The sequence below is a fragment of the Hylaeus volcanicus genome, chromosome 8 (assembly GCF_026283585.1).
Source record: "Hylaeus volcanicus isolate JK05 chromosome 8, UHH_iyHylVolc1.0_haploid, whole genome shotgun sequence".
Taxonomy (NCBI): Eukaryota; Metazoa; Arthropoda; class Insecta; order Hymenoptera; family Colletidae; genus Hylaeus; species Hylaeus volcanicus.
Genome location: NC_071983.1, coordinates 13,927,897 through 13,950,577, shown reverse-complemented (window position 1 = coordinate 13,950,577; position 22,681 = coordinate 13,927,897). Strand labels below are relative to the sequence as shown.

The 22,681-nt window shown below is 35.3% G+C and overlaps 2 protein-coding genes across 3 annotated transcripts; one reads left to right on the top strand and one right to left on the bottom strand.

Annotated features, from left to right (window-relative positions):
- The first annotated feature begins 1,313 nt into the window (after positions 1 to 1,313).
- Positions 1,314 to 22,331, top strand: LOC128881172 (sodium/potassium-transporting ATPase subunit alpha-like). The gene is made up of 14 exons (XM_054131953.1): positions 1,314 to 1,571; positions 2,777 to 3,061; positions 3,683 to 3,883; positions 3,981 to 4,020; positions 5,732 to 5,759; positions 13,564 to 13,789; positions 14,494 to 14,806; positions 15,950 to 16,078; positions 16,201 to 16,607; positions 17,486 to 17,755; positions 18,315 to 18,629; positions 19,836 to 20,250; positions 21,003 to 21,291; positions 21,761 to 22,331. Exons 1-14 carry the CDS (start codon positions 1,314 to 1,316, stop codon positions 22,329 to 22,331), a joined length of 3,747 nt encoding a protein of 1,248 aa, XP_053987928.1.
- On the bottom strand, positions 5,731 to 12,692 carry LOC128881194 (uncharacterized). 2 transcript variants are annotated; one of them, XM_054131983.1, is made up of 3 exons: positions 12,259 to 12,692; positions 8,486 to 11,288; positions 5,731 to 8,422 (listed from the first exon to the last, which is right to left on the bottom strand). In XM_054131983.1, the coding sequence occupies exons 1-3, from the start codon at positions 12,409 to 12,411 to the stop codon at positions 7,779 to 7,781; spliced, it is 3,600 nt and encodes a 1,199-aa protein (XP_053987958.1). In that variant the 5' UTR covers positions 12,412 to 12,692; the 3' UTR covers positions 5,731 to 7,778. The 2 variants fall into 2 exon arrangements, with proteins under 2 accessions (XP_053987958.1, XP_053987957.1); XM_054131982.1 differs by having other exon boundaries at positions 5,731 to 11,288.
- Positions 22,332 to 22,681: the final 350 nt, after the last annotated feature.

Genomic DNA, 22,681 nt, shown 5'->3' with positions numbered 1-22,681 from the left:
CTATTGGTAAACGAATGTTTAATTTACACGTTCAAGACTATCCACTTTATGTAATAAAGACTTCAAATAAAATAAATATGTAGGGTGCGTTACGCAATTGGAATGTATATTCCCTATTCCTTTGAAGATAGAAATAAATGGTAGAGAAAAATGTTGAATGCTATAACAAGCTGTATCTCCTCGCGACAGCGTTTCCTTTGTTACATTGCACTTTTTTCTTTAATAGAATTATGAATGCTTTGTGCATTACATAAATCCATTCCTTGAATTAAAAAATTAATACTTGGTTAGATATTCTATATTTCACTTCGGAAAATTACTCGTGTCCATTTCTTTCCGTGAATAATTTAAAACTAGATACGAAATATTTTTTACAATATTAATTTTTCGACAAAAATTTGTTAAGACTTCTTTTTAGGTAGAATGATGAGAAGAATTGATTTCAGTAAAAAAAAAAAGAAGGTAACGCAGGATTTCCTTTAAAAAAATCTAGTGGAATTGTACCGGGCAGGTGCATCGTTGCACGTATGAAAATAACGAGGTCACAAGAGGATAGGCCTTGTTATAGCGTTCACCATTTTTCTCTATCGTCTTTTTCTATCTCCAACGAAACAGGAGATACTACACGTTTCAAATGCGTAATATACTCGGTAGTATTTGCAATATTCAAATATTGACAAAGCGTAAAGCATTTTGTGCGTCACACATGAGGCATGGATAGAGGTTTTTTGAAACTAGAACGGAAAACAATATATACAATCAGTGTAATAAGTATTTGTACAGGAACCATTTATATCAAATGGGTTGCTGTACGAATACTTCTTACATTGACTTCATATTTGAGAAAATATGTTTTCTTTACTTTGTTATAAAAAGAATAACTTTTATGGAAAGGTAATAAGAAAAATAATAAAATCCATTGAAAATCGAACAATTTGTGGACTAGTCCATTTTCACTTCCACAGTTTTAGTTATTCATGGTGTTCTACTTATTCGCGATTTTCTTTGGCATAACTTTAACGCATTCTACACCGTGGTTCAATTTTCTTTATCGACGTTAAGTGAAAAGCTTCGTATGCCCTTTGAAATTCATTCCTTCGCCAAAAGTGACTCAAGGACTGTTATCGAGCAAACGGGAGTCACAGGGAGTCACACTTTTTCGAAACTATGCGAAAAAGTAGACATCGCTTTTTATGGGTGAAACATAGGCTACCGCGAATGTTAGTTGTTCCTTTTATTACATCAATACGCTACAATGTACTTGAGGTTTTTAAGCGGCTGTACGATGATTAATCGAACGTCTTACTCCGCAGATGGCGAATTTAAAGGCAGCTTTGGGTACGAGTGAACTTACCGATATGAAGGCTGGCCTTTACCGAGCACTGGTAGCGGAATTTCTAGGCACAATGCTGTTGAATTTCTTTGGTTGCGGAGCCGTCATCACTGCAAACGTTGTTGCCATAAGCCTTTCCTTTGGCCTAACGGTGGCTGCCGCGATCCAAGGTATCGGGCATGTTTCTGGTGGTCACATCAATCCTGCCGTCACGTTCGGTTTAATGGTTGTAGGCAAGGTCAGATATTACAATGTGATCATTACTGTTACATCGTCATTTAAACCCCAACGCTTAATTAGCTTGGTCTCTGAGAGGAGAATCTTTGGGAATTTTTAATACGAAAATGACCAAATGCAGAAAATTTAAACTTGAACATACGTGTATATATGTATGTCGCAGGGAAATGATAAAAATAGAGATTTGATCAAATCCCTAAGGTAGATGATCAATTCACGGGAGATGTTAAAATAACAACTCTGCGAGGTCATTTCCCTAAAGAAAGTAAGTGATTTGATCAAATCCCTTGAATGTTTTAGTGAAAAGATGAAATAATATGATTTGATCAAAGCCCTTTGACTGTTTTAGTGAAAAGATGAAATAATATTGTTTAGATATTAAAAGTATTAATTTAGTAAATCATGCGTTATTAAGTGTAGAGTAGGTAATACAACAGTAGTCGTAGAAACATAAATTATTTATTAATTACATTCCCTAAAAAATATTCTTTTTGTTTTTTAAAATATCAGCTTAGTTACCTATTTCTTTTGCTAATTAGTCTCGAATAAATAATTTATGTTTCTATGAGTATTGTTGTATTACCTATTCTACTTTTAATAACGCATGACTTACTAAATAAATACTTTCAATATCTAAACAATATTATTTCATCTTTACGCTAAAATAGTTAAGGGATTTGATCAAGTCACTTACTTTCTTTAGGGAAATGACCTTACGGAGTTGTTATTTTAACATCTCCCGTGAATTGATCATCTACCTTAGGGATTTGATCAAACCTCTATTTTTATCATTTCTCTGCGATATACAAGTACTCTGTATATACTGTGTGTACATCTTGCTGAAAAACTACTGGTCTGATAGATTTTATATTTTCACAAAATGTTATCATGCATACTGTTTAAAGTGAGAGATTCTCGATATTTTAATATATTTACTAGATATGACATTTGTTAGACTTGCATATCGAGTGAAAAATTGTGATTTTGCAATTTATAATAATATTGCCTTTGTAATACCTACTTAGAGCACGTACTAAATATTACGATCTCTCTGACTCTAGCGTAGGCAGTATATGTACACGAAAAATTAGAATTTTAGAAATCAGTTAGAAATGTATATATTTTTCCCAAATTCATGAATTTATAAAATATTCTTCTCGAACCAGCAACGTTAAAGTTAATATTAAATTAATTTTCATTGCTCAGGTACCAATAATTAGAGGATTATTGTACGTCTTAGCTCAGAGCATAGGTGCGATAGCAGGATCCGGTGTGTTGAGGGCACTGTCACCTGAAAGAATGGAGGCTGCGTTAGGTGTAGTGTCCCTTTCCGCGGGTGTAACACCTGTCCAAGGTTTTGGTATAGAATTTTTCCTTGCCTTCATATTGGTCCTCGTAGTCTGTGGCGCATGCGACTCAGCTAAGCCACAAAGTCAGGGAATAGCGCCTCTCATAATTGGACTTGCTGTTACGGTTGGCCACCTTGTTGGGGTAAGTTCATTTTAATTATTTACTTTTCTATAATCGAATCGAAGAAAGAATCGACTTGGAAGACCTTCCACCATTAATCCAAATGGAGAAAAATTTTCCTTCCAGTTTGACAACGATTATTAGTAGACTGCAGATCTTTATGCAAAATAAAATATTCGCGAACGTGCCTACAAAAATTGAACCTAAATAGGAATTTATTTTATTCTGCAAATATTACAACATGAACTTCACTTTCAATCTTTTTTATATTCTTGCATATTGTTTGCATTTTGTAGGTTCTTGCAAATTCAAATTTCCTGTAAATGCATAAAGATCCGCAGTCTAATTATTAGTAATACCATTGACTCTTTAGTCCATGAATTTTGTTTTATCCTTAGGAAAAGAAATTATATCTTGACTATTTTTATATACGCGTGTATTAATTAATACTCGAGTAAAGTAATATGTGACTGAAACTGTAGAGCTAAGAGATGTTCTTATATGGAAACATCATGCACTTTCCTATAAACATGTCTCAGTTAATTTCACAGTAATTGCTTTTATTGTGTTTTTAATAAATATATAAATGTAAACAATTATACCAAGGTAACTAGTTTATCTTTACCTGTATCGTTTCAACAGGTACCAAGAACTGGAGCTGGAATGAATCCCGCACGATCATTAGGTAGCGCTGTCGTGATGGGTGCATTCGATGACCATTGGGTTTATTGGACTGGTCCGATTCTTGGTGGAATGGCGGGTGGATTAATTTACGCGCATGCAGTTGGTCCTGCGAAGGAACCGGAAGGCCAGTACTCAACTGTTGCAAGAGGAGAGAAGGAGGTAAGGTGAACGGTGAAAAATCCGTCAAGAGGAATTCATTACGCCCAGTTCCCAATTTCAACTATTAACTAATGACATCAATTGCATATAATCTCAGATAGCACAGGGACATCTTATGTACGTCCATAAAACGTCCGGTACCGGACGTTCGGGACGTCCTATGGGCGTACAGATAACGTCCAAACGTCCCCTGAACGTCCTGTGAACGTCCCTAGAAAGTCCCAGTTACATCGTAGGAGGTTTCTGGGACGTCCGGCGTGGACATTCTATGTACGTCCCTGGGACGTTCGGTGTGGACATTCCCAAAACGTTTTCCGAACGATCGAAATGAACGTTAAAATGAAATTTATGTTTAGAAGATGTGTGTATTGAATATTTGGACAATGTTGAATAAATTTCGAAAATTGAGATTTAAAAAAAATTAAATTTGAATTTTATATATTTTCTTTTATTTGTTGGTAGATTTTAGTTAACTGTATTTATTTCTTATAACTGGATTCCATGAAAACGACGAACAAATCTTTTTCAATTTTTATTTACCCCCGGCGGGATTCGAACACTCACGATTTTCGAACTATAAAACGCAACATGTTTCCTCACTTACCCATAAACGCCTTTGCTAACCCGATTCATATTTTAGGCTTATAGTGACTCGCATTAATATTCGGACACTTTTTAAAACACAATTCCTTCTTTTGAAATTGGTCTAAATGACTTGAACTTTTTTTCGAAAAGTTAGAAGAATTAATTTACTAGGTAATTCTGAATAGTTCCAGATATTGCATACATATCACATCTCATATGTACAAAAAATATTTTATTCCTAATATTGAATAAACATTTTGTTTTACATGTTCAAACCTATTCATTCCTATTATATATATTCTGTTGTGAATATTAGATAAATATGTGTTTTATCTACGGAAAAAAATATTCTGTTGCGAATATTAAATAATGACTGTATACCCAGATAGCACAGGAACAGGAATGTCTTATGTACGTCCATGGAACGTCCGGTACTGGACATTCCCAGAACGTTTTCTGTACGTCCATGGGTCGTCCGGTGCTATCTGGGATAATAATATTAATTACTTCATTAATATCAATTTACAATTGTAAATAGTGTATTTTATTTTCGGAAAAAAATATTCTGTTCTACATATTGAATAAATATTATATTATAAAGAATATTAATAAATAATATTTATTTTGTTTAAAAAAAAAGTATTTTTCCCTAAATCTAGAAAGTTCAAACCGGACATCCTTGGGACGTACAGAATTTAGGTCCCATGAACGTCCGATAACGGACGTTGGACGTAAACTGGACATAAAATGGACGTCCATGGGACGTCCGGTGCTATCTGGGATGTAATAAAAAGATTTTGTTAGGTTTCAATGTTTTCAAATAAAAAAGAACATACATATTGGTTGTATGAAATTTATTTCTCGTTACATTCTTATTTCAATAATTAATATTAAAGAGCCATCTCTCAAAAGTTGAATTTTAAATTCCATGATGTTTCATCCCTTTATTTTTCAGTTATTATGTTTACTGAAATTATGAATGATAGTATGAATGATAGTATTTTATTGTTTTGATACTCTAACTTTCGAATGTCAACAAAATAAGAAGAATATATAATACATTTGCATTTTATTGTTATACATGTGATTAAGTACTATGATATTAGAGAAACATAATAACTTGAACCAAGCATGTCTAGTGTCTACTAATTCTCGTTGTAGAATCTTTCTATGTTTTATCGTAATTATTTATAATTTGAGGAAAACGAATGCGTAGCAATCGACTTTTTTTTTGTTAAATTTTCAATCGTATTTATCCCACAGCAGTTCGAGTACATAGACAGCGGAAGGGGTGGACTTTAAGAAATGAAGATACAAAGAAAGATTCGAAGACGGGAATACTAATTGTTTTTTTTTTTTTTACACTATTCGTTATTATAAGTGATTGAACAGTCGAAAACATGCGAGGTATTATTTTTGCAGTTAGAGCGCCTTACCGGTCAGAAGAACGTCAACCCCGCTTGATCTTCCTGTTGCTGCTAATCGTCAAATTTTATATACTGTCACATTTGAGAAATCGAAAATCAAATGACTCCGATGCATCGAGAAGATTGTTTAATCACCACGAATAAAAATATATGAACGCGTCTTTAAAAAAAAAAAAAAAAAATTGCCGCTTGCCTAGTACAAAATACATACAGTTAAAGTTATGCAACCTGACAAGATGATTAAAGTAGATTATAACGTTCTAATGACTACAAACTCTTAATATCAGGTGATTTTAAGAGAATTGAGTTTACAATTTACGATCTGATTTATAACGAGCATTTTACAGATAATTCATTTACATACGTTCGTTTCATTCGCGTTATTTATAAACTTATTTTTGTCACAAATTCAAAGTGTAGGAGAATTCATTGTATCGATAATCGAACGATAATCAAAAACCAAAGATCGATTCTGTACGACCGAATTTCATAGTGGCGACATCTAGCATTGCTTAAATGTAATTCTGTCTGTTGATAAATTCTGAGAAATTTCATTGATACAAAAATTAAATTCAAGTTCAGAAAATTAAATTCGGTAAGAATAAGTGCATTTAAGAAACGTCAGAAGTTATTTTATATTATTTTTTGATGTTCTTATTCATCTGTTTTAACGTATTATACCGCAGGTTATAATTATACAATTATTCTCCTACATAGTACGTGATCAGAAATATAATTTGTAAGTCCTAACGATAATATGCTTTCAGTATTTAACCAATTTTTGTACATCCTTATTGATGGTTTACCGATAACTATTCATTGCTATTTTATATCTATTATATTTATAGTCATAAGTTACATATGATTTTTAATGATTGTACACTAAAGTACGACGGAGATAGTATTATCACGTATGTAATCATATTTATATAATATTATAATAATATTATATAAAATAAAATGTATATCTACATGACCTATGTTCTATTGTATGAAATAAAATATACATATTTTATACGAAATTCCAGCAGAGAAGATTATCTATTCTAAAAGGGTAGAAGAGGATTTTCTGGTGAAATAAGCAACACTTATATTTACATTTACACACCATGGTTTGTATTTGATACACAACTTCAAATGTTTATAGAATATCGAGTAGTCTATGTACCGTTTCCATCCTAGTCTCGCACAGTTATCATTAAGTGTTACAGTAAGTTTAATTCTTTAAAGTACCTTGTGTTCCCAATAATGGATTCAGTTTTGAATAACAATATGGAAAAATGTAATTCGATAACTGCACAAAATAAAAAGATTCGTCGACGAATCTCCTATTAAGAACAAAGCAGATACATTCGAAATAAAACGTAACTTCCGATGTATATACATGTTTTACGTTCGGTATTTATGTGCATAAATTCCAGACGTTGAATTAGATATCTAAACAGATTAGCTAAGTCTAACAATTCTTCCAATTGGATTAACGCAACGGCACAATTGGTAAAATAATATGGATAACAAAAATTTATTATAATAATTCAAATAAAATTTTTCTCTTTCATGCAGCAAAGTTTATTAATAGATAGCAGGTTTTATTTTCGTACCTTACTGATATCGTTAATAATTAACATTGCAGACGTAATCCTACAATTATCACACGGGAAAAATAAAAAATACATAAGGAAGTTTAGATACAATATAGTAAGATTCTGATTATCTTAAATTCATGGGATTACTTAAGGAATTTAGCGATAAAACGATCGATGTGTTCATTTTATCTATCCAAATGCATCGAAGTCGAGTTTCAAATTTATAAAATTGTAATCAAAAGTGTAATATTCAAAACTTTGTCGCATCTCTCATTTTACACTTTTGTGGAAAGCATTTTAACCCTCCATTTGTTGAAGTTTATCTTCAAGACTGTCTTGACTGTCGTTAGTATCATTCAAGCTTATCGTATGATTTTCGTGTTCAAGTTCAATCACAGAATCGTTTAATTGACTTTTTTGAACGTCCAAAACATTCTCTGAAGGTTCAAAAATGTCTGTGGACTCCGAAAGGTCTTGTTCGTCTAAGGAGAGAGTAGAATTTTGTTCGGGTTGTACAACAACTTGGTCTTCGGATTTAGGTTCTTTTTTAAAGTCAGATTCTAGCGAACTATCTACAGTTGATATTTCAGGATCCTCTAATTTCGGGGCCTCAGCTTCATTTTGGATCTCAACTACGGTTTCCCTTTTTTCTACATCATCATTATGATCATCATGATTAGCATTATCGCCGTGATCATCGCGAACATCGCGACCATCGCGATCATCATGATCATCACGAGGATGATCGCCCTCAGTATTATCATCCGCTTTGGAAGGACCAGCTTTTGGTTTATCAGTATACGTTTTCTGAGAAGACTCTCCAATTGTAGACATTTGAGAGAGATTACTTAAAACCGATTCTTGCATCTTCACCACAGAGTCCGCCGAATCCAATATATTACATAATTCTCGACTCATCTCTTCTACTTCTGATACTTCGTCTGATTTTACAACAATAATTTTTTTATTTCCATAAACTTTCGAACTGGTTATCAATGGCTTACCTTCTCTTCTGGGCGTTGCTACAGGCGTAGATGTTGCTTTTGGCGGTATCACAGGTTCTTTCTGTGTATTTTCCACTTCTTTCATTTCGATATCGGGTAATTCTTTTTCTGGCTCACCTTGAGTACTTTCCATTGTTACTGTCGCCGGAGTTGTTACCGTAGCTGTTGTTCCTGTAGATATTGTTGTTACGAGTGTTGTCGTTATAGGAGTAGTCGTTGTTACGTCATTGTCATTATATTCTTGTTCTTCATCGTACATACTTTGCTTTTTCTTCACAAATACCCTTTTCAGTGGTAATTGTTGTTCATCGTCGGACTCATCATGACGTTCTGGTGATAATTCTTCTATAGGTTCATATTCCTGTTGTTTACGTGCTTCCAATTCTTCAATTTTCAAGCGTTGTTGTTCCACTCTCTTCTCTAGTTGCTCCAATTTTTCTTTAGTCTCCTGATCACCTCCTGTGGAGGCTAGTTTCTCAGCGGGTGTTGCTGTTGCTTTCGCCATTGGCGGCGATACACTTGCAGGTTGTGACGTTTTTACTTCGAACTTTTGAGATTCATTCGATACAGTCTCATTACTTTTGATTGTGTTTGTTGGTTGTCGTTGACTCGTGGATGGTTGCAACACGGCCTGAATCAAATTTGAATGCTTATCAAGAGGTTTCTTCACAACAACTCTTTTTACTACATTACCAGTTGGTAATTTTGCCAACTCCGCTGGATCTATTATTGTTCCATCTGGATTCATAATAATCTCCCTTGTAGTATCTCCTTGTCGAATAATTCGTCGAACAATTACCCTTTTTGTAACTTTGTGACCTGTACTAGACGTTTGAGAAGTGGTACCTGTTGCATCTCCTTCTTTTAGTGAAGGTACAGTTGTTGTAGTTTCTGTGCTTCCACCAGGTTTCCTTGTAACAATTCTCTTTATTACCTTAACAGTACTAACAGCTTTTGGTGTACTACTGATCGTAGAAGGTATTTCTAATTTTTCCTCTTTTATAGATGATTGATTCTGTACAGTACCCTTTGTAGATAATTCTTTACCTTGCTCTTGAGTAGGACTTGCATGTTTCAAAGGAATCTTGTGCTCTCTAAATACAGATGCAACAATTTTTTGAACTTGTGCTTCTGTTTCATCCATGCGGGAAGACTTTGCACATTCCTCAGATGTCTTAGACTGTACAGATTTTACACCCAATTGAGCCTGACTGCTATTTGGACTTGGTTTCACTTTTGTATCTTGCACTTCTCTGCGCTGGATAGGCATCAGTGTTTTAATTGTCTTTTTAATCATATTTCCATCTTTACGTCTTACAAATACTACATGCTCCTTTTGATTTTCTTCTTTATCTCCCCTTTCTGTTTCATCATCGCTTTCATTACTTTTACTTGGTTTTGGAAGTTTTTTCACAATATATGCTGGTGGTTCGTAATCATCGTCTCCATCTGAATATTGTTCCTCTTCTTCATCTTCATCAGAATCTAGTTCAAGTTTGGTTTTACTGTCTGGCTGTAATCCATCTGGTCCCATTTTTTCACCTGCTTCAATGTGTTGTTTTATATGAGTGACATAATCGGCTCTATTTCGACAAGACTCCTGGCATACATCACAAGTCAATCCCATACCTGTGCGTTTTGTGTGCGTTAGTTGATGTACTTCCAAGCTCTCTTTACGTTTGAATGCTTTGCCGCAATCTTCGCAAACATGACGTTTTTCTACAGAATGTGTACGCATATGTCGAGTTAGGTGGTGAGATAGCAGGAATGTACGAGGACATAATTTGCATAAGTATGGTCTATGCCCAGCATGAGTCGTTAGGTGACGAGCTAACTTCGTACTCGTACGGAATGCTTCCTTGCAGTACTCGCAAACGAAAGTTTTATCTTCATTGTGTAGCACCTCGTGACGTTCTAATCCTTGTTTGTATGTGAAACGTTTGTTGCAGATGTTGCACTGAAAAGGTTTTTCTTTTTTGTGCACGGTATCTTCATGTTTCTCTAATTCTTCGGTTGTAAAGAATTCACGGTCACAGTGTTGACAACCGTATCGTAATTCATCTCTATGAACTTTTTCATGACGTTGTAATAAATTTGCTCTCGAAAATTGTTTGTTGCAAATTGGACAGGCGAAGGGTTTCTGCTCCGAATGTGTAGTCATGTGTTTTGCAAGATCATATTTAGAGAAGAACATACGATCACATTCCGTGCATTTATAGTTACGATCTCGATGAGCTCTTTGAACATGAAGAAGAAGAGCTTGGCGTAAGGGAAACGTGCGATCGCACTGATCGCATGCATGTACTCTTATTTCACCTGGTTCCAATTTCCGTTCTTCTTTAATCATTTTCGAGTCTTGATCTCCTTCACTGCCAACATCCTGTTCTTCTTCATAGAAGTCATGTTGCTCATCCTTTTCTCTTTCATTTTCTGCTTGCCTCTCTCTTTCTCTTTCTCTATCACGATCTTTATCTCTTTCCCGTTCTTGATCCCTGTCCCTTTCCCTATCCCTATCCTTGTCTCTGTCTCGTTCACGTGTTTCTCGTCTTTCTCTATCACCATTGTCAACACGAGGCTTCTTTATTCCTTCATTTTGTGATCTCTGCTCCAAAGGTCGTTTATTATTTGTTTCAGGTGGATCATTAGGAAGCGGTGGAAATGGTCTTGGTAAAAAGCCAGTCAGTGGATAAGCTCTTAGCGCTTCATCTGCTTTCTTGCACCGAAGTTTAAATTTGTAAGAACGATCCAGGTTCCAGCGACACATACTACATATCATTTGTGGCATCCCATCAGCTGCGTACACCTTAAAAACAATGTGCATAGACTTTTTAGTTTCAATTCAAAAGATATTTATATAAAAATACTTAACAGGAAGTACGTAAAACATTTTGAGAAGCATGAAAGCAATTCATAGGTAAAATCTGACTTGGATAATAGACAAGTTCGTTAAATGAATAGTATAATATTTTATTGTCATATAAATACTAATTTCAATTTAAAATTTCTATCTAAATTAGAATTTTGTTCATCTCTCATAAAATTTATTATATAAATGTTTCTATAAATGTTTGTGAAAACAGGCAAATTCTATTTACAAGTCTGATATTTCATAATAAAATTAATTTTAATGTTTATATATTTGTTGTACAACAAAATTCGATGTAAAAATCGAATAGAATATATACATCGATCACTTTCCCGCCAAAATGTATTATTTCAAGTCATCGTCTAAAGATCTTTTAATAAGTAAGTCGATAAACATTTTACATACTTCACGCATGTAAACGTCGATGGTAAAAAATCTAATGAACACAAAATAAGATATTTTACCATCAGAATATTTAAAAGTTATCGAGATCACAAATTAATTTTGTAAATACCATTTAAGTAAAAGTACGTATTAATATTCTTTCACGTGTAATCATCAATCGATATTAGCCAATTCTATTCTAAGTCATTTATTTATCAAATCAGCGAACGAGAATCTCGCGATCGATTCTCAAGAGAAGTCGTTGACTGCACACGAACTCTATCGGTAAACGTGACATCTGCATTATCGAAACCTTTATTGGAGTACCGTGAATTTTATTCGACGAACATGTATGATAACAAACGATTCAACAAAAGCCAATGCCATACACGCGCTGAACGAACAGGTGTGCAAAGTAACCACCAATACAACTAATGGTTAACCTAAGCCAAGAATATGGTATGAAAGATAGACAGAGAATAGGTCGGTGGCGGTCGATGCCGTCTTCAAAGAAAATAATTACCTCGATGGCGACGCACGACATGATCTGCAGGGTAAGCGGCACTTGGAACGGCTTGCTGTGATCCCTTTCGTAAATGAAGTTCAGTGGTTCAGATTCTGTCAGACAAAACCGACAGACTCTCCTGGAACGGAGCGGCGCCGGTCTGTTCTCCATGTTTTCCTGCCAATCGTGCTCGTTCAAGCACCCACGAAGACACGCAACTCACGCGTCTCTCACGTCGTTCTTACCTCGAGTCCTCCCCGTAGTTTCGTCTATTCACGCTTTTAATACACCGCGAATATAATCGCGATATGAATCTATTCGCTCATTAATCGGAATTTTAATAAACGACGCCGAGCGTCGGTAAGCGTCGCGTCGCGAACAACGAACGAGCGGGACGAAGTACACACCGCTATGGCGCTATTATGGCGGTCCGAAACTCGTTTTCCTCTGCGTGGCGTCTTTCGACTTCCGAAGCTCGTCTGGCTGCGGCCTTTGCACACCAGCGCCCAACGGTCTCTTCATTCTTCCCCATCAATACTGTGTTGGTAACGTAGAGTATTCTGTTAGGCGTCCTATTAGCCCTGTCGGTATTTCAGGCTTTTTCATTTATGAATTACATTTACGCGATGAAAATATCAAAGTGCTGTTATATAATAAATATACTCATTAGTAGGAAAAAATTATTTCTAAAATATAGTGAAAAGTAATGTATCCCTTGTATATTGGTAAATATAAGATTATTCCTATTTTATCCAATATTTGTATTTACGTACATACGTAATTAAAATTTCGGCTCATTCTTAATTAATCACTAATAATTGCTTACGAATATTGTAATATTATCTAACATTCTTCGTCAAATTTTTTTATCACTATATTTTAGAATAATTTATCTTCGTAAGAAAATCAAAAACCAATGCGATCGAAACGTTCATCGTCAATAAAAATACACCGTTATTGCCATTACTGTTTAATAAAATTGAAATACATTAACCGAATAGTAATTTGTACCATACATAATAATAATTTTGTACCGACGATTAAAGAAATAAGTTACCTTAATTCTTAATATCCGTGTATTCTATGAAACTATTTAATGAAAATACAATAAAATTGAAGTGAGACACCTAATCGCTCGAAAATACATGCAACGATATCTCGATGAAATTTTATCATTGAAAAAACAATATGGTTATGAAACACTTTTATAGAAAGAATATATTTTTCTTTTAATCTTCATTTGATAGTGTTTACAATGAGTTGCGATTTAAACTGGAAAATACTACGATATTTTAACAGACAAAGGCGAAGGCATACTACCAGTAATCTGGAATCTCTGCGTCGGGATATCGAAACAGACGTTCACCTACGAGCAGCGGAAGATTTATTGCAAAGTCTGCGAACTGATGCGAAGCGTGGTTTATCCACGGCTGTTGCATGCGAGCTTTTCAGGAAAAGTGGATCGAATACGCTTACACCTCCGAGAAAAACTTCTAACGTATTAAAATTCCTTCGCCGATGTTTTGGAGGATTCTCTTTGTTAATTTGGGTATATAATATAAATGTAGAAATACAATAAAATATCGTACGAACTGTAATATGGAATATAATACAGGTTTAGTCACTTGAACTCTAAATATTGTTTAAAGATATATGTATACTTTTGGAAGTTATGATATATCAGACATCTCTGAAAGCTTTGATAATAGTAGAAATTGTTTATAATAATAACGAATCATATATGATTTTGTGCTTTATCATTGATACATACAGCAAGGTAATCTACACCATTGGTTTTTTTCCTATTAGGCATGTGAATCTTATAAAGATGGGAGTCGATGTTTAAAGTAGAAAAATATAGATAATTTAAAAAAGCTCTTTCCATTGATACATTGATTAATATTTCTAGTTTAATCTCTTCTTGTAACGATATTGTCTCGTAATATTATCAGAATATTTGTTTACGGATATTTATTCTCAATACAATTATTGTAGCAGTTACCTCCATATCATAATATCAAAGTCACTTAAAACAACATAGAAATTAAACATACACATACGTGCGTCTTAGTATATACGAAATATATAAATACATCGCTTGTCCAATTTATTTTAATAAATATCATTTGAAATTCCTGTCCACGTGAACAATTTAAAATGTTTTAAAGAAGCGAAATATAATTTAGATCTGCGTTATTCAATAAAAATAAAAGTAACGATCGACGTGAAAACGATCCGTTGTCATTTTTCTAGATTGGCGCTTTACTATGTTTCTTCAACTACTTTTTGGAGTACGGAGCCTACGGGGAAGCTTCCAACGAGCACCTGGGACTGGGTATCGTGCTGGTGGCCTTGACTTTGGTCACAGGGATGTTCAGCCATTATCAGGAATCGAAAAGTTCGCGTATCATGGAGTCGTTTCAGCAAATGCTGCCGCAAAAGACGACGGTCTTGAGAGACGGCGAAAAGAAGGAACTGTGCGTAGCCGAATTAGTCGTCGGGGACATTGTCCTTTTGGAAACTGGCAACCGCGTTCCCGCTGACATTAGGATCCTGGAATGTCAAGGTAAATTCGTATCGCCGTAGTTGCAGGCGTAACTTTCTTATTTCTCGAGAAAAAAAGTCCTCGCCTTTCTCTTCGTTGACGCTCGAGATATCGCATTGATTGTGCGCCTTATAAATACAATTTCACGGAATCGTGGAATTGTTCTCGTGGTAGGTTATTTAAATCAGTTGTTGCGCATGGCGGATTCTGTTTATTGTATTCAAATGGTAGAACATGGTAGAAGTCGGTTCTATTTTTAACCGACTTCGAAAAGGAGGAGGGTTACTCAATTCGACGTGTATATTTTTTTTTTTAAGGTATGTTCACCGATTACGTCGAGATGGCTTGATCAATCGAAGTGAAACCTCTTGCAACTTGTAGAATATTTCTTCCAGTAGGTCTCGTAAACAGAACATTTTGAGATTTGTAATTGTTTATCTGTTTTTTTTTTTTGGCAAAAAAACAGAAAATTTTTGTCTTGCTTCTTACTCCGAGACGGATGAACCATTCGGATTGAAACTTCTTGCATCTGGAAGAGCATTTGCCATTTGGTCCCATAACAAAATATTTGTCTTTGTTTTATGTACCTTTTCAGTAGTGATGTGCACGAGACGAGACGAGAACTTACTTATTTTAGATTATCGTAACACGTGCTAAGTACACATTTAACATTATTGTATACTTTGAAATGCTCGAATATATCTTCCTTTAACGTTTGATTTACGGTAGACAACAGAGTAAGGAAAGTAATGCTTATTATTTCTCAATAATCTATTAAACTAATCGTACACTAATGAGCTATTAAGCGACTGGAGACTTTCTAACAAACTACTAATAACGACACGTAGATATTATTTGTTAGATAAGCCTCGCAAGTTCAATTAACAGATTTTAGATGAAACGCAATAAAATATTGAACACGATTGGCGATATTACTAGAAGTTACTATCGCTATACTCATGTCTTACCACTCTGCGGTAATTTGAAAGTTGTTAGCTTCTATAACGTAACAGTAATATAATTTCTAACGTAATAAACTATCTAATGCGACACATATCGTTTCATTTTGCTCCAGAATAGCCAATGATTACGTCCACTTTCAACAAGTATTAATTGTAATTTGAAATCGAATGTCGCGTTTCATTCTCGTAACTTGACTTAAAGGTCTCAAGATAGACAACGCGTCTATTACGGGTGAATCCATACCATTGTTGAGATCTGCCAACGTTCATCCAACTGGTAGCGTCATCGAAGCCAAGAACATGGTTCTCTTTTCCACAGATATCGTTGAAGGTAACGTACTATACGTATGACGAAACGAATTTACGTTCCTGTACTCGATCGTTTCTCAACTATTTCCTACGGTTTCCCAAGCTTTTCCTGTGATATTTCTCAAACTTTTGTTAATGCACAAGGTACCGGAAAAGGAGTCGTCGTTGCCTGCGGTGACTACACTGTGATGGGCCGAATTGCTAAACTAACGACTAAATTGAAGCCAAGACCGACGCCGCTTTCTCGTGAAATTAATCGCTTCATGAAGTTGATATCGTCCTGGGCTATCTTCCTTGGCCTTCTGTTTTTTACTTTGTCGATTGGAATAGGCTACAATTGGATCGACTCGATAGTGTTTCTGATAGGAATCATAGTGGCGAACGTGCCAGAGGGACTGATAGCTACCATGACTGTCAGTCTGACTCTGACGGCCAAGAGAATGGCGAACAAGAATTGCCTGGTGAAAAATCTCGAAGCTATCGAGACGTTAGGATGCTCCGCTGTTATTTGCAGCGACAAAACAGGAACGCTCACGCAGAACAAAATGACGGTATGATTTGGTTTGTCGTTGGGTGACATTCTCCTTCAGGCATGAATACAAAGAAATTGTTTATTGACAAATTACTTCGCTGCTCTTGTTTGGAAACATTTCTAGCATCATTTTTTTACTCATTTCAGCACAGTTTAAGCACGTTTAAATTATTTACACATTAAAAGTGTGAAAAGTTGATATCATCTTAGCTTTGAACATTAAAGAAAATATACATATGTGTGTATATGTTCTTTGCAAAATGTATGAAATTCATTAATTTTTATTTAAAGGATCAATGTCATGGAATGTATAAAATACTTTAATATTCTTTTAAAACCAATAGCGTTAATATGAAAATATATTATTCGTTTAACTTTATTGTTAAGTAAGTGCTTCCTACGTATACGTTATTCTTACTTCTAGCTTTGTAAAATGTTTCCCATTCTAATGACTCAATAAAATTTTGATTCTTGTAAATAAAAAATTCATAAGCTACATTACGATTGAAATCAATAGTAATATGGGAAGTGATTATTGCGACCACCACGCGTAAACAATTATTATCATTTTTACCAAACAAGCACCTGTCTTCATTATCATTTTCTTTAATCCATTCACTGCCAACTACGAGATGTGTCGTAGTTCAAATTCATTGCAATTGCTCAAGGGATAAATTTATACCCTTTTCAGTCACGAATTATTGCAAAAGAAGATCGTGAATTTTCTTTTTAAAATAACAAATATAATATCGCTTTTTATTATCAAAATAATAACCTAGATTATACATCTGTATCAAATCTTGGCGCCCAAGGCAAAACGCTTAGCAGTGAATGGGTTAATCGATCATAAATAAGAATAAGAAGAGTTCTTACTTTAAATTAAATTCATTACTTCAGGTTCGACACATGTGGTACGACGGTAAATTGCAAGAGGTAATGGCCTCCGACACGTGGAAAAAATACCTTAAAAATCCTGGATTCCATAATTTAGCCAGGGTGGCTAGTCTTTGTAATCGAGCCGAATGGGCACCTCTACCTGAGAACATGCCTGTGCCGCCTTTGCATAAAAGGCAAATCTTAGGGGTTGCTTCAGACGCAGCTTTGTTGAAGTGCATGGAAGTCCTGGTGAAAGGAGGCGTAGCCACCTATAGGAAAACTTGTAAAAAGGTACCTACAATTGTTTACAGATTCGATCAGACATTATCAAGCCTCGTTATCAAGTAAGCTAGGGTTTAACTACCCAGGATGCAAAAGAGATAATAGTATTATGATAATAGTATTATTGTTAAAGGTTGTTGAAATGGAATTCGGGATAGGACAGATGCTTGGTTTTTATAACTAATTGACACAGATTAACCATTTAATATTTAACACGCCGTATACACTCTTCTCTTTTTGTACAAGAAGTAACATGAAGTATAGTACAGTATGGCGACAATAAGCGCGGTAAATTCAACCTACTGAACGTTTACTTCAACAAAGGTTGTTGATAACGAGGACGATCACATAATTGATTAAAAATAAAGACATATTATAAATTCATTTTTTTGAATTTAACGTAAAAGAAACGAGATTACTTTCTGGTTCCCTAAATACAATTAGTGCCTCCAGAAAGGTACGAATGCCTTTAGAAGCTAAGTAGACGGACCATCTCTCGATCTCCGCGAAGCCCAGAAGATGATACTCCAATGAAAATCGTGAAAGTGATGTTTGATATTAAATCTAGGTGTTCGAAGTACCATTCAATTCGACGGAGAAGTTCCAGGCCAACGTTCACTTATGTGGCAAGAAGCATTTCGTTTCTTTCAAGGGTGCACCGGAAAGTGTTCTGGAGCGATGTTCAACCGTGGCGTTCGGTAACGAGACAAGGGAGCTCAGTGACGAAATCAAGAACGCTTACACAGAATCCTGTTATATTCTTGCGAACAATGGCGAACGGGTCCTCGGATTTGCTGATTTCGATCTACCTACTTCTACTTTCCCGCCAGGTTTCGCCTTTAAGGAGGATCCTCTGAACTTTCCGCTCCAGAATTTGAGACTAGTAAGTTTATTTGCACCGTATACGAGCGCTATGATGTTATCTTATACTCGCACGAAACTCTCGAAACGTTTAACAGCATTTCACGCGACAGAAGTTCATTAAGCGTGAAATATTCATTACTGAAATTTAACACGTTCACTCCCAACACAACTCGTGTTAATTTATACGACCCTAAAACTTTGTTTTTATATAACTGAAAATTATTTTTGTTGAATTTAAACTAGTACTTACTTTTGCAATTTCGCCAAATTCATGAATCCTGTGCAGATTGATTTTCTTTAACGTCTCACATTCAGAAGTAATTTATTTAATTCCTTAGTGAAAAATCCCGTCACCAATATATGGACAACGTGGCGATCAACGCGTTAAAAGACGTGCAGGGTGAACTGCGTAACTCGATCATTTTTATTATTTATTGTGTCACGAAGGCGATTCAAATCTTTTCTGGAAATGGATATTTGTGTACTGTTATGAGAAATCTGTCACAATAAAAATAAGTATACGAGGATAGTCTGAAATTTAAAATTAGACACTTGGCTCTAGTTCTTGTCATTAAAGAAGAGGTGAATTAATATGGAAAGGAATTAATATAATTATGGTATATAAATAAAAATTCAACGAAGTTAAATGGCACCCATTTTTCACTCAATTTTCACTAATAAAAAAGAGCGTTTACTAGAATTAAAACGCAACTCAGTATATGACGAATGTAGTTGAACCTCGCAACAGTAAAAACAGAAGTAATAGTAACGATGTTTAGTTTGTTATACGAATAATGTAATAACATAGAACGACTAATATAATAACATAGAATAATATTATAATAATATATTAGGTCGTCCCACAAGTTCATGCCACTTATTCTTCTCCTGCTCAAATTAGTACGTGAAACATACCCTTAAGCGTTATAAAATGAGGTAATCTCTTTCGTTTTGCAATATTTTCCCACCTTTCTGACATAGTCATTATTAAATTTCTGTAGTTTCTTTATTAAATATTGACACAGTCTGCAGCACGAACTTATGGGATGACCTAACACATAATCAGACATTTTCACTTGAATTTGATAAATTATTCCAAAACACGTTGTACGAGACATAAACGTCTGTAAACTATTCTTTCAAAGTGTCTTCCGCGATCCCAATAATTTGGCCACGTCTGTATGCTACCAATATGCACAAACGACTCGATATTCTGCATTATTAGATCGGATTGATCTCGATGATGGATCCCCCGAGGCCAACAGTGCCAGATGCAGTTTACAAGTGTCGTTGCGCCGGAATCAAGGTGATCATGGTGACGGGTGATCACCCTGACACAGCGAGAGCGATCGCAAAATACGTTGGCATCATCACCGAGGATCTATCGCACAATAACAACGAAACGAAGCGTTCGATTGTGGTGACAGGGATGGAGTTGCGAGATCTTCAGCCGGCAGAGCTCGACGGCATCATAAGAACCTATCCAGAAGTTGTTTTCGCAAGAACATCGCCTGTGCAGAAGCTTCAGATCGTGGAGAGTTGTCAGCGATTGCATCTGATTACCGCGGTCACTGGTGACGGAGTTAACGATTCGCCGGCATTGAAGAAGGCCGATATCGGTATCGCCATGGGCATTGCAGGTGTATACTCTTTCTTACCCCTTTGAACGCGGAACGATTTTTCCTGGAAATTCTAAGAGGCGTAGAGGTGTGAATTTTAAAAAAAATATCACCTTATACGGAATGGTAAAACGGAACTTTTTTATATTTACAGTTTATTCATAAGATGTTTAGTTTCAAAAATTAAAAATTAAAAATTGCAATCTTGTTGCAGTTGTCTTAAAGAAAATAAAACAACAGTCGAACAATTGAATTGTAAAAAAAATATCAGCTTATAGAGAATAATAAAATGAAACTTTTTTTATATTTACAGTTTATTCATACGACGTTTAATTTAAGAGATAAAAATTAAGACCTTCGAAGACCTTTTTCCTGAAATTCAATTTTTGCAACGAACTTCTAATTTTTCAAATTTTATTTTCGAAACTAAGCATTCTACGAATAAACTGTATACATGAAAAAGTTTCGTTTCATCATCCCGTATAAACTGATATTTTTTAAAAATTGATTTAACGAATATAAACATTTCCTAAATTTCTGCAAAATTAAAGACGATTAAATTCACATCCGACAATGAATGAAGTATCTGCTTCCAATGATTATACTTTTTGTGTAGCCCTCATTGCTACAATTATAATATTCAAGAACAATTAAATCTATGTTTAGAAACAAAATAATGAAATATCAAATATTATTACAAAATGGATTCGATGAAAATTGTCTTTGTTAAATAATTGTCGCGAATATTTTCATGTTTATTCCATTGTGAACAGGATCGGACGTGACTAGAGAAGTTGCAGACTTGATCTTATTGAACGACGATTTCGCCTCGATAATTACGGGAATCGAAGAAGGTCGAAGACTCTTCGATAACTTGAAGTCGAGTATTGCGTACATTTTGGCGAGCAATGTACCCGAGATAACACCTTTCTTGGCGTTCATTGTTCTCGGGATTCCTTTACCCGTGGGCGTGATTTGCATATTGTGCATAGACCTAGGCACCGACATGTGGCCTGCTGTTTCGCTAGCTTACGAGAAGTCTGAATCGGATATTATGTTCAGGTACCGACGACCGTGGCTGGCAAGTTTCTAAACCACTAAACACTGTTTAGTAAACAGCTGTTGAATGTATACACCGATACCCTGAGAAAGGAAGAAAATGTTCTTATTTAAAAATAATAATATCAACATCGGTGACTAACATTTTAATATTAAAAGCGGTATATACCGAAGAGTTATCCAATAATATATGTTACTCAGATGTTTTATACCGTTTAACAAGTCTCAGAAAACTTGTTTCCTTCTCAGTGTCTTCAGTAATTTGATCAACGTAGCAGTTATTTGCAGTATAGCATATTATTTTTAAATCGATGAATTTTAAGATCTGCTATTTTTAACACCGTGATTGTCAGACTTACCAAAATTTGCTAGATTTACGATGTCCCCTCATAGGGGACATAAATTGAATTTAAATTAAACTTCGTTTCAATAAAAATTTCACAGAGTTTCTTACGTGAAAATAACATTTCAGGAAACCTAGAATACCTGCCGTGGATCATCTGGTCAGCCGTCGATTAATCTTCATGGCTTACGGTCAGATCGGTGTGATCGAAGCCTGCGCTGGCTTCTTCACATATTTCGTGGTAATGGCGGAGCACGGTTTTCTACCTGGGAAACTGCTAGACCTGCGCTCGTTGTGGGACAACAGCATGGTGAACGACTTGCAAGACAGTTTTGGCCAAGAATGGACGTACGAACAACGCAAGATTCTCGAATACACTTGCCACACCGCTTTCTTCGTCAGTATAGTGATCGTCCAAGCGGCCGACGTCATGATTTGCAAAACTCGCAGGAACTCTCTTTTTCATCAGGGCATGAATAATTGGGTTCTAAATTTTGGCATACTAATCGAGATAGCGGTGGCCTGTGTTGTTTGCTACGCGCCTTACATGGACAAAATTCTCAGAACGTATCCATTGAAGTTCGTTTGGTGGTTGCCAGGCGTACCGTACGCTGTAATCATTCTGATCTACGACGAGCTCAGAAAGCTTTGGATCAGAAGGAACCCTGGAGGATGGTGGGACCGAGAAACATGTTATTAAATTCACAGATCGACACACCCGTACGTTGACGAAATTCTCAGAACTTATCCACTGAAGCACGAACGGTGGATATCGGACGTACCATGCGCTGTGATCATTCTGATGTACGACGAACTCGGAAAGCTTTGGATTTCGAAGCATCCTGGAGAATCGTAGGACCGAGAAACGTTAAATATTTGAGTGAACATAAGATAAGCAAAATATAAAAAAAAGTAAATAGGAGAAAAGGCTTGATGATGAGTTCGAAATAACAGAAGATGAAAAAGTAAGATTTCATTGAATTTCTTTGTAACTAAAGAAGATACAGAAAATTTTGACTTCACTCTTCTCTATACAATTCATTTCTCTAA

What these genes read in the sequence shown, in the direction of transcription:
- LOC128881194 (XM_054131982.1), bottom strand. Translation starts at nt 12,411, where the DNA reads ATGGAGAACAGACCGGCGCCGCTCCGTTCCAGGAGAGTCTGTCGGTTT. An exon ending in TGTCGTGCGTCGCCATCGAG is followed by an intron (nt 11,289 to 12,258) that starts GTAATTATTTTC and finishes ATTGTTTTTAAG; the next exon opens with GTGTACGCAGCTGATGGGAT.
- LOC128881172 (XM_054131953.1), top strand. Translation starts at nt 1,314, where the DNA reads ATGGCGAATTTAAAGGCAGCTTTGGGTACGAGTGAACTTACCGATATG. An exon ending in TTGCAAGAGGAGAGAAGGAG is followed by an intron (nt 3,884 to 3,980) that starts GTAAGGTGAACG and finishes ATATAATCTCAG; the next exon opens with ATAGCACAGGGACATCTTAT. An exon ending in TCACGCAGAACAAAATGACG is followed by an intron (nt 16,608 to 17,485) that starts GTATGATTTGGT and finishes TCATTACTTCAG; the next exon opens with GTTCGACACATGTGGTACGA.